The following is a 15337-nucleotide window of genomic DNA, read 5'->3' as shown; positions in this document are numbered from 1 at the left end:
TTCCGTGGTAAAGTGGTGATGCGGGTGGTGATAGTTGAGGAGGAGGAGGAGAACAAGAAGATTGGCAGACAGAGTTGACAGACTGTCGGTGCGGAACCCGCTCCGAWCGGTGGCCTAAATCTCCAAGCGGGGAAGGATCATCAGCCCAGATTTTTGTCGCGTACCACCTGCAAGCAATCCATATCGAGCTGCTATCGCCCTTACACCGCTCCGACACCACAACTACCCCAATAACGCTCATTTGATCCTTTGGAAGATAATTCTCCATCCAACTGAAGCAACTTCACTACCGCCATCATGTCCTTCGGGGGCCAAACCCCGACCATTATCGTCCTAAAAGAGGGTAGGTCCTTCAGAAACACATCATGCTCGTCTAAAGACATGCTCACATTCTGTAGGAACGGACCAGTCACAAGGTCGTGGACAGATCATCTCCAATATCAACGCATGCTTGGCCGTGCAAACAACAATCAAGAGCACACTCGGTCCCTACGGCGGAGACCTCCTCCTGGTCGACGAGAATGGCAAGACCACCATCACCAACGACGGCGCCACCGTGATGAAGCTTTTGGATATTGTGCACCCGGCAGCGCGCATTCTCACAGACATTGCGCGCTCGCAAGACGCAGAAGTGGGAGATGGTACAACGTCTGTGGTGGTGCTGGCGGGCGAGGTGTTGAAGGAGGTCAAGGAGCATGTCGAGCAGGGTGTCAGCAGCCAGACCATCATCAAGGGTCTGCGGAGAGCGGGCATGATGGCCGTAAACAAGATCAAGGAGATTGCGGTCAGCACAAAGGAGGGTAACCAACGGGAAACTCTGATCAAACTGGCGGCGACGGCCATGAGCAGCAAGCTCATTCACCGGAACGCCGACTTCTTCACCAAGAGTATGTTTTGTTGACATCGGACGGTACAACAGAGCTGACATGATTTAGTGGTGGTGGATTCAGTCCTCTCTCTGGACCAAGACGATCTCAACGAGAAACTGATTGGCATCAAGAAGATCACTGGAGGTGCCCTACAAGACTCGCTCTTCGTCAATGGTGTCGCCTTCAAGAAGACCTTCTCGTACGCCGGCTTCGAGCAGCAGCCAAAGTCCTTCTCGAACCCTCAGATTGTGTGCCTTAACGTCGAGCTTGAGCTCAAGAGCGAAAAGGACAACGCCGAGGTCCGCGTGGAGGAGGTTTCTGAATACCAGGCCATTGTTGATGCGGAATGGCGCATCATTTACGACAAGATGGAGGCACTCTACAAGACGGGCGCCAAGGTTGTCCTCTCGAAGCTTCCCATTGGTGATCTCGCTACACAGTACTTCGCAGATCGCGACGTCTTCTGCGCAGGTCGCGTTGCCGCTGATGATCTCGAGCGTGTGTGCCAGGCAACCGGCGCAACCATCCAATCCACCTGTTCCGACATCAACCCCGAGCGCGACTTGGGCTCGTGTGCAAAGTTCGAGGAGCGCCAGATTGGTGGTGAGCGCTTCAACTTCTTCGAGGGTTGCCCTGGCGCAAAGACATGCACACTGGTCCTCCGCGGTGGTGCCGAGCAGTTCATCGCCGAGGTGGAGCGCAGTCTGCACGACGCCATCATGATTGTCAAGCGTGCCATCAAGAACCAGACCATCGTCGCTGGTGGTGGCGCCTGCGAGATGGAGATCTCCGCTTACCTGCATAGTTTCGCTGACAAGAATGTCCCGCACAAACAGCAAGCTATCATCAAGTCCTTCGCCAAAGCTCTGGAGGTCATTCCACGCCAGCTTTGCGACAATGCTGGATTTGATGCGACGGACATTCTGAACCGACTGCGAGTGGAGCACCGCAAGGGAAATGTGTGGGCCGGTGTGGACTTTGAACATGAGGGAATCAGAGACAACTTGGAGGCGTTCGTGTGGGAACCCAGTCTCGTCAAGACCAACGCGATCATGGCGGCCGTTGAGGCGAGTTGCCTTATCTTGAGCGTCGATGAGACCATCAAGAATCAGGAGAGCCAGCAGCCACAGGGTCCGTCACGAGGACTACCACCGGGTGCTGCGCAGAGAGCTATGAGGGGCAGAGGAAGAGGAATGCCGAGGCGGTAAACGAGGACGAGGGATAACGGGCACGAGAAAGACAGATAGGCAAGAGGGTCATWTCGCACCAGAATCGCCCCTATATGCCTGGAGAACAGCAGGAGATTAGCGCATGTCTGATGCTTGACACGAGCCGTGGATATGGAGGAGGAGACGCTTCCCTATCTAACTGCAGCGATGACGGATGATGAAGCAGGAGACCAAAAAAGCGTGCGCATGACGAACAACTGGAGGCGGCACTGTACACCCGCACATGTATAGTATCAAGCTCTMCCTTGCAGTCACGTTCCGCGAAGTTCAGCTCATCCTTTTCTACAGACTCCCGTCAGTGCTATCGTTGCCTCGAGACGCCCCGAACCGTCTGCGCTAGATTTGCGACCAATGAAGGACATATTGCTGTCTGTCTCGGCAATGCAATCAGCGACCGGTTGACGTTCCACATATGTACATGTGCCTTCCTGAGCCCACTTATTGTGATGATCCTTGCTCGGTTTCCTCTTCAACCCTAATATGCTCGCTCGACTTGCACTACTTCTTGACCCCTGTCTATTTGATGCTTGAGCCCTAAAGACATGCGTCAGCACAGGATATGAAAATACACGGCTCTTTCTATCACTGGTCCTTCAATCTATGACCCCTAACACACGTGCTTTGCGGACCACTCTATTGACTACAACGAAATCGTGGATACTGGTTTGACGCATACCCTGGCCAACTTGCTTATCTAGCCCTAATGATATATRGGTCCTGACCATTGAAATGCTTCCTTGACGAGCACAAACGAGTCGACATGGAGTTTCCAATGGCACCACTCGAGCATTATCGTCCGCACTGTAACCGTCTCAACACGCATCAGGAAGTCCGTTGCTTGAGGCGACGGAGCTTGCGCGGAAGAATGAAAGACTTATAAGGCCTCTCCTCTTCCCGACATACTTCTCATTCTCATCTTCATACTCATACAATATCAAACAATATGGTTGCTACAATCCGCAAGTACAAGGCCGCCGCCGTCAATGCCGAGCCAGGCTGGCTCAATCTCGAGCTCTCTACCCAGAAAACGATCCATTGGATCAACGAGGCTGGGAAAGCAGGCTGCAAGCTGATCGCCTTTCCTGAGCTATGGATCCCAGGCTACCCGTATGTCAAGACGTAGTGTGAAGGGTACAGAGCATGTCTCAAAGCCTTCATACACCTCTCCAATGTCGTCAGACTTCCCAAACACATGCTGACATCCCATTCTTTGCTCTAGATACTGGATGTGGAAAGTCACATACCAAGAGTCTCTTCCACTCTTGAAGAAGTACCGCGAGAACAGCCTAAAGTCCGACTCGCCAGAAATGAACCGCATTCGCACCGCCGCCAAAGAGAACTCCATCTTCGTTTCTCTTGGCTACTCCGAGTTGGATCTCAACAGCCTCTACACCACCCAGGTCATGATCGATCCCTCGGGAACCGTCATCAACCACCGCCGCAAGATCCGCGCAACGCACGTCGAACGTCTCGTCTTTGGCGATGGAACGGGAGACACGCYCAAGTCCGTCGTGGACACGGAGATTGGTCGCATCGGTCACCTCAACTGTTGGGAGAACATGAACCCTTTCCTCAAGGCTTACGCTGTCAGTCTCGGCGAGCAAGTCCATGTTGCTGCCTGGCCTCTCTACCCCCACGCTTCGACTTTGAAGTATCCAGACCCATACACCAACATCAGCGACGCCAACTCCGACATTGTCACGCCTGCGTATGCTATTGAGACTGGCAGCTTCACTCTCGCTCCTTTCCAGACCATCTCTGCCGAGGGCGTGGCTTTGCAGACACCTCCTGGCAAGACCCCCGAAGATCCAAACGTTTACAACGGGAACACCAGGATCTTTGGACCGGATGGACAGGCTCTGATCCCCAAGCCTGCCGAGGACTTTGAAGGATTGGTGTTTGTGGATGTCGACCTCGATAAGACGCATCTCTCCAAGGCACTGAACGATTTCGGTGGACATTACATGCGTCCTGACCTCATTAGATTGGTGGTTGATACTGATCGGAAGGACTCTGTTTCTAGGGTCAATGGGAGCGGCAYGCACGAGGTTGTCAGTACGMTTGAGAGGGTGGGATTGAACAAGCCTTTGGTGGCTGAGGATGTTGAGACGGAGTAGAGGCATGCAGGGCATAGAGATGTATGATTTTGTGGTGGCTAGGCTACACTTTGGTCTGAGATGGTTCTCCGCTCGCGTAGATATCTGACAATGATGTTGGTCAAACTTGTTGCCTCGCTCCTGTTTTAGGGTTAGGGTTGGGGTAGTGGTCAAGTCTTGTTTCGTGGCTTCCAACACCGTTTAGTTGCTAGTCCAGTGTGCCGAGTTTGACTGCGGTCCTCTTCGTCAATTGAGGCTTTAGTTTTCGACCCGAAACGTGTATCTCGCGCAATCGATGAATGATGGCCGCGACGCGGGATTTCGCATTTACGGTCTTTTACTCTATTACCTCACGCAGTAGAGACTTCGATGGACAAAACAGACCGAAGATTGAAAGCGCAAGAGATGTGCTGAACTCTTAAATTTGTGATGAATTCTGAAATTCGGCCTGCGGAGTGCACGAAGCAAGGAAGGAACGAAATTCTGCGCACTTCCCAAATAGGCAATTCTCACTCAAGTGAAGCAAACCAAATTAAAATTGCCATTACAAAAGAAATGTAAGGCCGCAGGGTCCCGTAGGATGTATACGGTGATCTTAGTAGCAAGCTCGTGGTCTCAGATGCTTGTGGCAATGCTAAAGGGGTCAAAAATTGCAAAAATCGCAAAAGTCGAGCTTCCAACTTTGGAACGCACTTAACGACATACACCATCTATTGTATGTCCTAATGAACGCCCATAGAGCAAAAGAAACGTCCCTCGACGCGGGATCGAACCGCGGGCCTCAAGATGACAGGGGGCGGGTCCATTACAGTCTTGCGCTCTTCCAGCTGAGCTATCAAGGGTGACAGCGACTTAGTCGCTGGAGGGAGAAATTGGATGGAGGCCAGAAGGGCTTTGCACGTACAAGTACGTAAGACGAAAGACACAGCTCGGCAAAGACGGCATCGAATTTTGCATGGGCCCCCGCTTTGCACAGTCTTGGCAATTTCCATGATCGAATTCACCCCACCCCACCCCTTTCACACCACTGCTTACTTCTAGTCGTTGCGGCAACAACTACAACGTATTCTGCGAACTCCAAGCTTCGATCATCCACCAGCCGTCGTTTCGGCGTCAAAGAAACGTGCAGAAAGCCAACACGTTGGTCTTTAGCTGCATATGCTCTCTCCCGCACTAGCACGGATGTGTTAGAACCAGCTTGATCTCCGCATAGCTATGATGAGCTCTCGACCAAGTTGAAACGATCCATCAGGATTCAGCTCGTTGCTAGTATTTCCTAGCTGCATCTCTCTCCCACGTGTTTGACATTTGTCGTGGGAAATTGGAACGTGGCATCGCTACAGCATTATACCACGCAGGGCTGGCCCTTCAACTTGTCTCGAACGAACACCCCTCTGCTGTATCGATCCCTATTGTGCGAGAGGCGTCCTGCATTCGATTACACGTCGACATCAGGTCGAGGAAGATGTAGAACAGTCGAATGAACGGGCGGCGTTCACAGACGCTCCCATACCGTAGATGGAAGTCTCGGTACCCACAAGCACAGGAACGACACTTCTATCACGATCAAAGACAACAGTACACTTGGCTTAGCGTGGTGTTGGAATTGTTGGAGCCACACTTCACCTTCCTACTGCCGCCTAGAGTGCCGCTACACAAGCTAATGACGGAGAGACTTGGTGAATGCTTTATCGACTCAAAAGACGCCACTGAGATCATGGCTCAAACGCACGAAATAGTGCGCTTTTACATATGTCCATGACGGAGTTGCGCTCCGCGGAGTGGGTATCGGAATCGATGTGATGCGTTCAACAGCTGCAACGATTCCCATCGTGGCTGAAATGTCTCCAGAGTTGTACAAATTGTACACAAGCAACTCTATGTGCTGCTTGCGGCACTGACGAGATTGGCGTGACGTTCCACATTCCAAGACGCACCATAGATACACGCCCGCAGCAATGTATCCATTGAGCAATGGAAAGCTCACTGTATGATCTCTGGGAACAGGAGACACTATTGCTCCAGCTTGCTAGCGATGGCGAAAACCCGAGTCAATGAATTGTACCTCATCATGAGCAGTAATCTGATCCTTGGGACTTTTGTCCTGTTCAGAGTGAGGATTCCTACTCGTTCACGAGCAGCGAAGCTTCGAAGGCACGAACGATCGTGTGCTTTGCATCTACCTCCTTCTCAGAACCTTGGATTGCCACCTACGCTCCTTCTTCCTGTGAAGGTCGGAACGCCTGGCTTGCACAAGAAAGACCTCCGAAAGGCCTCCGAAACAAAGGGTAGGTAGGGTAGTTACGTTACAAGGGCAGGTAGGTAGAAAATGCACGGAAGGAATGAAAACAAGAGCTTCTGAGAAGGAGGCAGCTTTGCGTGCACACTCACTCCCAGACCGATAAACAATTACTCACTTCCCCACCTTTCATCCCATACCAAAGCACCAAACAACACACTATCTTCACCACACAACCCATATATCAACAACGCGATGGCCGATCGTGACAGCTTCGAGGCCAACCCTCCGGCGGAGTTTCTCGCCTTGTCGGTAGTGGACCAGAAGTCGAAGCTCAAACGACGCCGAGAGATTGAGTCGAGATGGAATTGCGACATCCGAGACTGCATGCCTCTGGAGATCCGTCCAAGGGTGGCGGCCATGGGTAGAGGAGCGGCGAAGGCAAAGATTAGAGAGAATGTCCCGGTGAAGCCGTGGTGGCAGTGCAGTGTGCGCTTCTTGACGAAACTCGGGAAAATCGCTGAAATGACGGTGGACGATTTGGACTACGCTCAAGATCTCATGACTCTGGAGGTCGAAGAACGTCAGAGACGTATGGGAGCTTCTTCTTCGGTGGCGGAGATTGTGCTGCAGGACCTTGATTGCATCATAAAGGCATTGCCGAAGACGCACCAAACTGGCAACCAGAAAACTCCCTCAATATACAGTGATGACGACAGTGATCTTCAACAGACAGAGGAAACACAAGAGATCGCACCCCAAGCTCATCAAAGCATTGAAGGAGAAGATGGCGGGGAAGCCAGTCTGGCYGTCGAGACAGAGGTCGGGGAGCAGAACATCGACAAAATCTCTTCAACTCCACACAAGCGCCAAAAGCTGGCTCAGCCTGCCAGTCTACTGTCAAAGATTGCCGCTCTACGGGGCAAGGCGATGCGACGTGAGCACGAGTCTTACAAGCTGCAAGCAGAGGCGGCGATGCTCAACTCAGAGGCAGCAAAGCTTGAGGCAGAAGCATACGAGCACGAATCCAGCTGGATCCTCCAAAAGACTGATTAAACGAACCGGGAGAGATGTGTGTTCTGGAACCCAGCTGGTCCGGCACTCAAATGCCAGGCAAGGAGGAGGCCGGACAGAGTGTTGTAAGGCTGGAACTCCACATGTAAGCACCACAGAAGAGATCAGCCCTCTTTACCCCAGAAGTAGCAAACCGAATGTTGAATTTCATTGATAGAGCAGCGATCAACGTTCGTGGTAATCTCCTCGCCATAAGACGGCTCAAATCAGTTCCGTCTGCCCTATCGGGCCCTGGATCGACAGGTGTGTCGCATGGCAGGTATCCACAGACGGGAGTGAAAGGATCCCAAGCATGCAGCTAGGTCCCCGACGCTTGGGAGCATGTTACGACCACGTGAGAGTGTACCACGAGGAAGCGAGTCAACCGCCCTGCATGACAATCGACTCATTGTGTGGTCACTTGCTCAAGGTCAATGGTGCTGTGATTCTTCGTTGCACCTTTGAGTCAAGGCAGCCACTTGTCCGGTTGTGAGTGATGTCACTTCGAAGTTTCAAGCCACGAGCAGCACAAGAATAGCGGAGGCCATACAGGGAAGGTAGAGGATGCGACGTTGTGCATGCTGATATCGCGGCCGAGGAATGCCGAACGAATGACGACCAAGCAGTCTAGTCTTGAGCTCTGGTTGGACGTATCAGTATCCATTGCATTCCCGAKAGATGAACGTAGCGGCTGGACGGTGTGATGATACTTTCCACTCTGCCAGAAGAAGCATCCCGACTCATCCGCCACGTTCAGCCCACGAGGCTTGAAGGAATCCACACGGAAGCCTCTTACTCCTACCATAGGGCGGGGAGGACGGCCTAACGCTCGAAGGATTCACCGCGTGCCGTAGGGTTGGCTCACCATGCATTGCGACTTGCAGATCAGGGGAGTATCGTGTCAGTATCTCAGGCGCACCGCACGTGGAGTCTCTCACCGATGGTACCAATGTAGGTACGCACTTGGCTGCCGTCTCATACACTTCTAAGAGGCCTTCCCAAGATCCTCGGTAACCTCTAGCCCCTTACACGGCCTGACGCCGCCAACAAATCCGATAGCGAATGTATCCCGGAATACCCAAATGGAAACAGTAATCTGTGCGAGATGTGCTGGTGCATCATCACATAACAGGAAGCAGCATGAAGTTGATCCGGGATCGTYATGCACTAACCTAAGAAGGCAATCCTTGCTGAGTTGGTGATCCGTGCGCGAAGGATTCGTGATCTAGCGGCAGATCTTCTTTCACCACCAACAGCACGCTTGTCCGGCGACTGATCAGCCGTCGACCTCCCAATCGTCCCTCTTGCAGCTCGGCTCTCGACGGTGTCTTCCCGCGTGGCGGACCCAGCGAAGCTTATCCAGGAATAAGAAATCCTGCAAGGCTGAGCCTCGCATGTCAGATTACATAACGCCATCGAGGTGCATACCGTACAGCGCACGGTGTCAATCAATGCTGCCGGGTCTTTGATCGACGGGTGAAGAGGCCTCAAAGCCAGTCTTTTATGACTACTTCTGATGCTCTGATAGGACCGCTGACGTGGCACGTAGCACGCAGCTTTGGATGGGTTACATCTTTATCTCGTCCATTCGCATTAACCGGTGAGGCTTCTCATCAAAGTCACGAATTTTGAGTTCGACTTCCAGATACTAGCGTTCGGGTCGTCGCTCTTGGGCTAAAAAAGTCATCTAACCTAATGGAGTAACACGTTCTAAAGCAATACCATCAACGTTCTTGCGAATCACAATGTGCTCTGCGATGTCATGGCTTTGATCACGGACCCATAGTGAGCTTCATACTAAAGGCAAGCACCCTGCAGTGACAAAGTGCGCTTCTTCCTCTCATCAACACACAAACATATCYAAGCATCAGTCAAGCTGCATTCACCCACACCGACACATCATTATCCTCTTGCACTGGACGACAATACGACTGTCCATCACTGACCCTACGAGCGAACTCGACCGTACATTGTACAATCCGCTTAGTGCCAACAAAAGACAAAGTCCAAGCAACATGAGTGTGTTGGACATGAGCCCAGAGATGTTCGACGGACTGTATGAGGATTCTTTCGCTTTTCTGGTACGTATCTTGCCTATATGTTCTGGATCGTCGCGGATTGTCGTCTTTACACTAGCGTAGCACTCCTTTACATCCTTCACCTTCTTGCTCCCTCCAAAACCTTCTTCCAACAGCACTACACTCTGACAGACACTGACTGATTCATTGCAGCTTGATCCAGCTCTTTGCCCAAGCCCATCGAAAAGACAAAGGACAACCAGCAGCAACTCCTCAAGATCAAGCATGTCGAGCTACTTCTACTCACCGCCGTCCTCTGAATTCAACTTCAGCCCTTCCTTTCCTCCACAGAATTCGTTCTCCGAGGAGGAATACCCATTTTTCGCGCCGACACCGCTGGAGTCATTGCTTCCGGAGCAGACTTTTGGCGACTCGGGCGACTTCTTCTCTCCAGCACCAACTGGACCGTACTATCAGCAAGAGCTCGATTCACAATGGATGCAACCGATGATCTCCACAGAAATGGCGCAATCTTACCCAGCATCGATCAACGACCATTTCATGGATTACCCACCGAGCTACGATGGTCGACTTGATCTGATCACAAGCGCGCCATCATCGATGCCGGCCCGATGTCTTTCGGCCGAGGAGACTCTCACATTGAGGGCCACTCGAGCTCAATCGCTTCTATCCAACGCAAGCTCCGCTCCCAGTCGGGATTATTCGAGAGGTGTCTCCCCAAGTGCCAGCGAAATGTCGAAATGGGGCCACAGGAATAGTGAAGGGACTTGGTCCTGCGCTTACCCCGGTTGCTCCTCTCGATCAACATTCAGCAGAGGCTGCGATCTCCGCAAACACTTCAAGAGACACACAAAGTCGCTATTCTGCCGACATGAGGGATGTCCACAGTCGGTAGACGGCGGTTTCTCTAGCAAGAAGGACCGCTCTCGACATGAAGCGAAACACAATCCTGGAGTTGTGTGCGAGTGGGACGGATGTGAGAGGCTTTTCAGTCGACAAGATAATATGGTAAGTTCATGCCTTGCAGTCACAACGATCTTGGTGTAAGACGCTGACCAGGCTTTGCAGAAGGATCATGTTAGACGTGTTCACAAGCGACGAGCTTCATAGTGCTGTGAAGAGCGCCATGCGATAACGCATGATACCAAATTTACGACAAGCCAACTTCTGGCATCAGCAGAGCCACACCTCACACCGGCGACTGATGCGAGGAGCAAGGCGTCTCCCGCGCAAGAGTCAAGCGCCTGCCAGCCAACGCCGTCAGGGGCGCGGATGCGCTCTGAGATGAATGGGAAATCATACCCACCCCGCTATTATCGAAGACCTTCAAGCCGAGGGAGCCAAGAAGGGTGATCAATGTCTCATCAAGCTTCGCATGCCGACCAGAGAAATTGGACGATTGGCGGTCTCTTCTCGTACGAGACTAATCAGCTGCTTGCACACTGCGGTCGATCGACATCTACGCAGGAGATCGACAAACTGTGCTCCTTATTGGGATTTCCGCATCCTTCAATAACGTGATCGCGGCAATCCGGAATACCCTTTTGGGTAAACGTCCCTCGTTCAATGCGAAGGCCTGGCGGGGTGGTCATTATTGGAGGCCGGCTGCACCCATCGAGGTAGCGGTGACAAGCTGGATGCGAGCAAAACTTCGCAGGAGTGTTGGCACTGGACTGTTTGTCTTGGACGTATCTCGAGTCTATCACATCCTCGGACGGCAGCAAGGTCTTTTGATCATCCTGCACAGTCTTGAATAGCCTCGGATATTTGCGATTGCCATGGCTCGCGGCGGAGACTTCTGCAGTGGGTTGAGCAGCCTCCAGTGGGATGAAAGGCTTTCATATCGCCGCGTGTTTGGCAGCATGAATCCAAAGGGTACTAGTCGCCACATCACGGCCGCGTGAGCGATGTTGTTAATAGAATAAATCATCAGGTATAGATCCAATTGGGACTGCGATGCTTGTCTCTCGAGATATGTCTTCACTCATCTTCGCGTCCATGATCGTATTTCTGCTTCAGTCCGGTTTTCTTCCCGGACGCGTTTTCAATCATTYTTCGGAGGGAAGGTCAGAACATGAGCTCTTGTGAAACGCGTGAAAGATGGCATCCGCGACCGAAGCTGGCTTTGTGGTATTCTTGGCAAACCGTAAACGCGCTAGTGAGAACATCCGGTCGCACTTGACAACCAAGACGTCATCGTCAACAGATGCGAAAATGTTCCGACAAGGACAGATCCTTCGCGCGGCACAGATATCTTCAGTAACGAGTATCCATCATGGCAAGACTGCGAAGAGAACCTGGAGGTGATGCCATCCCGAGTGCGCTTTCGACAAAGGCACGGAAAGTGCAAAACGAGGCGGATACGAGCTCACCACCGCCTACGACACGGCGAAGACGGGCTAGACATATCATTACCGACGACTCGGATGAGGATGAACCAGAGACACATGCTAGACTCATGCCAAAAGCCGCGACCATCACACAAAAGAAGAGAACTCAGGTCCGACTGGCGCCTTTGGGCGCTATACAGACATTGAGCAGCATCTCGAGCTTGGACATAGCTGCAAAGGAGGAGAGTCTCGAGAAGAAGARACCTGTCAGGCGAGCGATATTGAAGCGAGAGACGCCGTTGGTACAAGAAAGTAGGAGTGGGAGCCATGCGCCGGCAAGGCTAAGGAATAATGTCTCCGAGTCGCGTAAGGATTCGGAAGATGAGGATGCGGAAGAGGATGACGCAGATGGTGAAGTTGCAGAAGAGGAGGATGCGGAAGAGGAAGATGTAGAGGAAAGCATATGGTGCGGTTCGGCCAGCGACCTTGATGAGGAATCCAACGAGGAGCTGCCTAGTATGAAGAAGTTCTTCAATCTGCCGCGGAGACACCAAGAACCTGCCCAGAGATTCCCTTCACTGGACATGGCAAAACAGATGAAAGCTCTTACGGTCTTTGATGATTCGAGCGAAGCAAGGCCGACAAGAATCTCTCCTACAAAGAAGAAAGGAAACTGTGATATCGCCAGCATCTTTCAGGATGAAGATGAGGAGATATTCACCACCAAGAGCTTCCGTCCTACACATCGGCCACAAGTCGGAGAGATCTCGCGGCCAGGCAGCTCTTCAGACAAAGAGAATGCCGCAGCCATCATTCGCTTCTCTCCTCCGCGGAATTCAAATCCAATCAGAAGCCCGAGACCATTGGACCGGCCATTGACACCACCGCTGCAATCGCCATCGAAGTCTCGACTGAAGTCTCCATCCAAACCAAGAACTCGCATTCCCACTCCACCTCATCGACCTAGTCTAGACGCGTTCTGGACAGCAGGCGCAGTCAATGAGTGGAACGATCAATACTCTCCAAAGAAGATACTCAAATCTCCCCAGAAGCCTTTGTTCCAACCCACATCATCTTCGAGAGATTCTGCATCACCGCCACCATCACCCTCGAAGCTACGAAGTCCCAGCAAAGCCGAGACTGCCTTGAGGAAGGAGTTCGTAGCACGGCGAGAAGAGTTGGCGAGGTCATTTCTAGCTGAGTTGGACGAGACCATCACACAAGGGCGTGTCGGAACGCTAGCAGCTAGCACAGGCGGCGTAAAACTGGTTTGGAGTAAGACTCTAACCTCTACAGCCGGACGAGCGAACTGGAGGAGAGAGACGACTAAGACTCGTGATTCCAAGTCTTCACAGCCAACGCAAGTTCTGGCAACAATGGAGAAACACTACGCTACCATTGAGCTGGCCACGAAAGTCATTGATGATGAGGATCGCCTGTTGAACGTCCTTGCTCATGAGTTTTGTCATCTCGCAAACTTCATGGTCAGTGGAATCAAGGACCAGCCGCATGGGAAGTCTTTCAAAGAATGGGGAGCAAAAGCTACCAAAGCATTCAAAGGCAGAGGTGTCGAGGTCACGACCAAGCATAGTTATACTATTGAGTACAAGTATATCTGGGCGTGTGGTGGATGGGATGGCTGTGGTACGGAGTTCAAGCGGCACTCAAAGAGCATTGATCCATCAAAGCATCGATGTGGTGTCTGCAAAGGTGATCTCATCCAAGTCAAGCCGATCCCGAGAGGTGCCGGGAAGGGAAGTACTACGTCTCTGGAACCTGGGAAGAAGGGCGAAAAGCCAGCCGTCACGGGGTATGCTGCTTATGTGAAGCTGCACTTTGCAAGCGTCAAGAAGGCGTTGCCGGCTGGCAGTACCCATAAAGATGTGATGCAGGCTTTGAGTAAGAAGTATCAGGCCGAGAAAGTGGCGGGTGGGTCATCATCGCCTGCTGTGGATGAAGATCTTGCAGGTGTGGTGAAGGATCTTGAGGCTGTCAAGCTGGGAGATAGCCGGTCGCCGATAGAATTGGATTGAGAGTTCAAGTCACAATTACCTTTGGTAGGAGACGACTAGGCGGTGTCTTGCATCCAACATTACTCAGAACCCCTTCCATTCGAAGCTGTCGCGCAGGCGCTCCGCAGAGAGACGCAAAGTTCGTTACTCATAAGCGACGGGCGGAAGATCAGCGGTGTCTCTGACAATGCAGATGGACATACGAAGAGTTCGATGCTCTCTCCACACCTCAGAGTGCAAAGATGGCTCGACGGCTCTGCCCTCCACTGTACTTGCTTAGTACCCGTCCAATCCAGAAGTTGTTCTTGCCAGTTATGATCCACATGAGATCTTCAGAGAAGGAGGCAGCAGCTTGCTGGGAAACTGCAGTAGAGACGCGAGTGTCATTCATCTTCTGTCCTTGAGGCGTCCATTGACCTTCTACTGCACCACAGACATCCCGCGTTTCTTCCAATTGTTATCCATCAGTCTCTGATCATCTTTGTCATTACCACTACGCGCAGCGCTACACCCGGCTTGTCTTCTACGAGAGGCCTCCGCCATGGAACATACTCAGAACACRCAGAGCACGGCTACACCCCGCAGTTGCCGCAATGGCAAAGGCTATTGTGAACATTGCGACGTGGAATACGTCAAGGATAACTATAGCTGCTCGAGACATGAGCAATCAGACAGGCATCGCGAAAAAGTAGGCCTGCCCAAATTAAAAAGACGTTTCGGCTGCAAGCACCCGGGCTGTGACAAGCAATTCAGTCGACGAGAGAACTGTACAATACACGAGAAAAGATGTCGTAAGGGCCCGGGGTMACCGAAGGATAAACGCTTGATGCCTGAGCAATCAGACAAGCATCGCGAAAAAGTAGGCCTGCCCAAATCAGACAGAAGTTTCGGCTGCAAGTACCCGGGCTGTGATAAGCAATTCAGTCTACGAAAGCTCTGTACAAGACACGAGAAAGACTGTGGCGAGCGATTCGACTGGAGAGAACGGGACACCCCTTTACCATCATCTATCCCTTCCGATCAAGTGTCGCCTCACCCAGGCCATGCAACCTCAGCATTACTACCGTCCCTTCCGATGGCCGAAAGCAACGACTGGAGAGAATGGGACACTCCTTTACCATTCTCTATCCCTCCCAATCAAATGCCGCCTCACCCAGGCCATGCAACCTCAGCATTACCACCGTCCCTTCCGATGGCTGAAAGATACAACGACTCGGGAGATTGGGACCTATATGGAACATCCTCTATCCCTCCCAATCAAGTGCCGTCTGATCCAGGCCATGCTACCCCAACATCACCAGCGAACTTTCCGATGTTCGATAGATACGACGACTGGGGAAATTGGGACCCATATGGAACATCCTCTATCCTTTCTAATCAAGTGCCGTCTGACCTAGGCCATGCCACCTCAACATCATTAGCGGACTTTCTGATGCGGATGTCCGAAATCATCGACTGGGGAGAGCTGGA

The 15337-nt window shown here is 52.1% G+C and overlaps 5 protein-coding genes and 1 non-coding gene; 5 read left to right on the top strand and 1 right to left on the bottom strand.

The window, feature by feature from the left end:
• Positions 1-297: 297 nt before the first annotated feature.
• On the top strand, positions 298-2077 carry RCC_01235 (probable CCT7-component of chaperonin-containing T-complex; the record flags this gene model as incomplete). XM_023766500.1 has 3 exons in its annotated part: positions 298-343; positions 399-887; positions 936-2077. 3 exons carry the CDS (start codon positions 298-300, stop codon positions 2075-2077), a joined length of 1677 nt encoding a protein of 558 aa, XP_023622268.1.
• Positions 2078-3041: 964 nt separating this feature from the next.
• Positions 3042-4215, top strand: RCC_01233 (probable cyanide hydratase; the record flags this gene model as incomplete). XM_023766499.1 has 2 exons in its annotated part: positions 3042-3205; positions 3318-4215. 2 exons carry the CDS (start codon positions 3042-3044, stop codon positions 4213-4215), a joined length of 1062 nt encoding a protein of 353 aa, XP_023622267.1.
• A 731-nt stretch (positions 4216-4946) lies between these two features.
• On the bottom strand, positions 4947-5036 carry tRNA. One transcript is given in 2 exon segments: positions 4947-4982; positions 5000-5036. It is a non-coding gene; the product is annotated as a tRNA-Tyr (tRNA).
• A 1652-nt stretch (positions 5037-6688) lies between these two features.
• Positions 6689-7489, top strand: RCC_01232 (uncharacterized protein; the record flags this gene model as incomplete). Its single annotated transcript, XM_023766498.1, has 1 exon — positions 6689-7489. The coding sequence occupies one exon, from the start codon at positions 6689-6691 to the stop codon at positions 7487-7489; it is 801 nt and encodes a 266-aa protein (XP_023622266.1).
• Positions 7490-9501: 2012 nt separating this feature from the next.
• On the top strand, positions 9502-10635 carry RCC_01231 (uncharacterized protein; the record flags this gene model as incomplete). XM_023766497.1 has 3 exons in its annotated part: positions 9502-9567; positions 9718-10533; positions 10594-10635. The coding sequence occupies 3 exons, from the start codon at positions 9502-9504 to the stop codon at positions 10633-10635; spliced, it is 924 nt and encodes a 307-aa protein (XP_023622265.1).
• Positions 10636-11800: 1165 nt separating this feature from the next.
• Positions 11801-13888, top strand: RCC_01230 (uncharacterized protein; the record flags this gene model as incomplete). Its single annotated transcript, XM_023766496.1, has 1 exon — positions 11801-13888. The coding sequence occupies one exon, from the start codon at positions 11801-11803 to the stop codon at positions 13886-13888; it is 2088 nt and encodes a 695-aa protein (XP_023622264.1).
• Between the last annotated feature and the right edge of the window lie 1449 nt (positions 13889-15337).

Source organism: Ramularia collo-cygni, assembly GCF_900074925.1.
Source record: "Ramularia collo-cygni strain URUG2 genome assembly, contig: RCC_scaffold01, whole genome shotgun sequence".
In the NCBI taxonomy this organism is placed as follows: Eukaryota; Fungi; Ascomycota; class Dothideomycetes; order Mycosphaerellales; family Mycosphaerellaceae; genus Ramularia; species Ramularia collo-cygni.
This window is presented reverse-complemented; position numbering and strand designations above follow the sequence as displayed.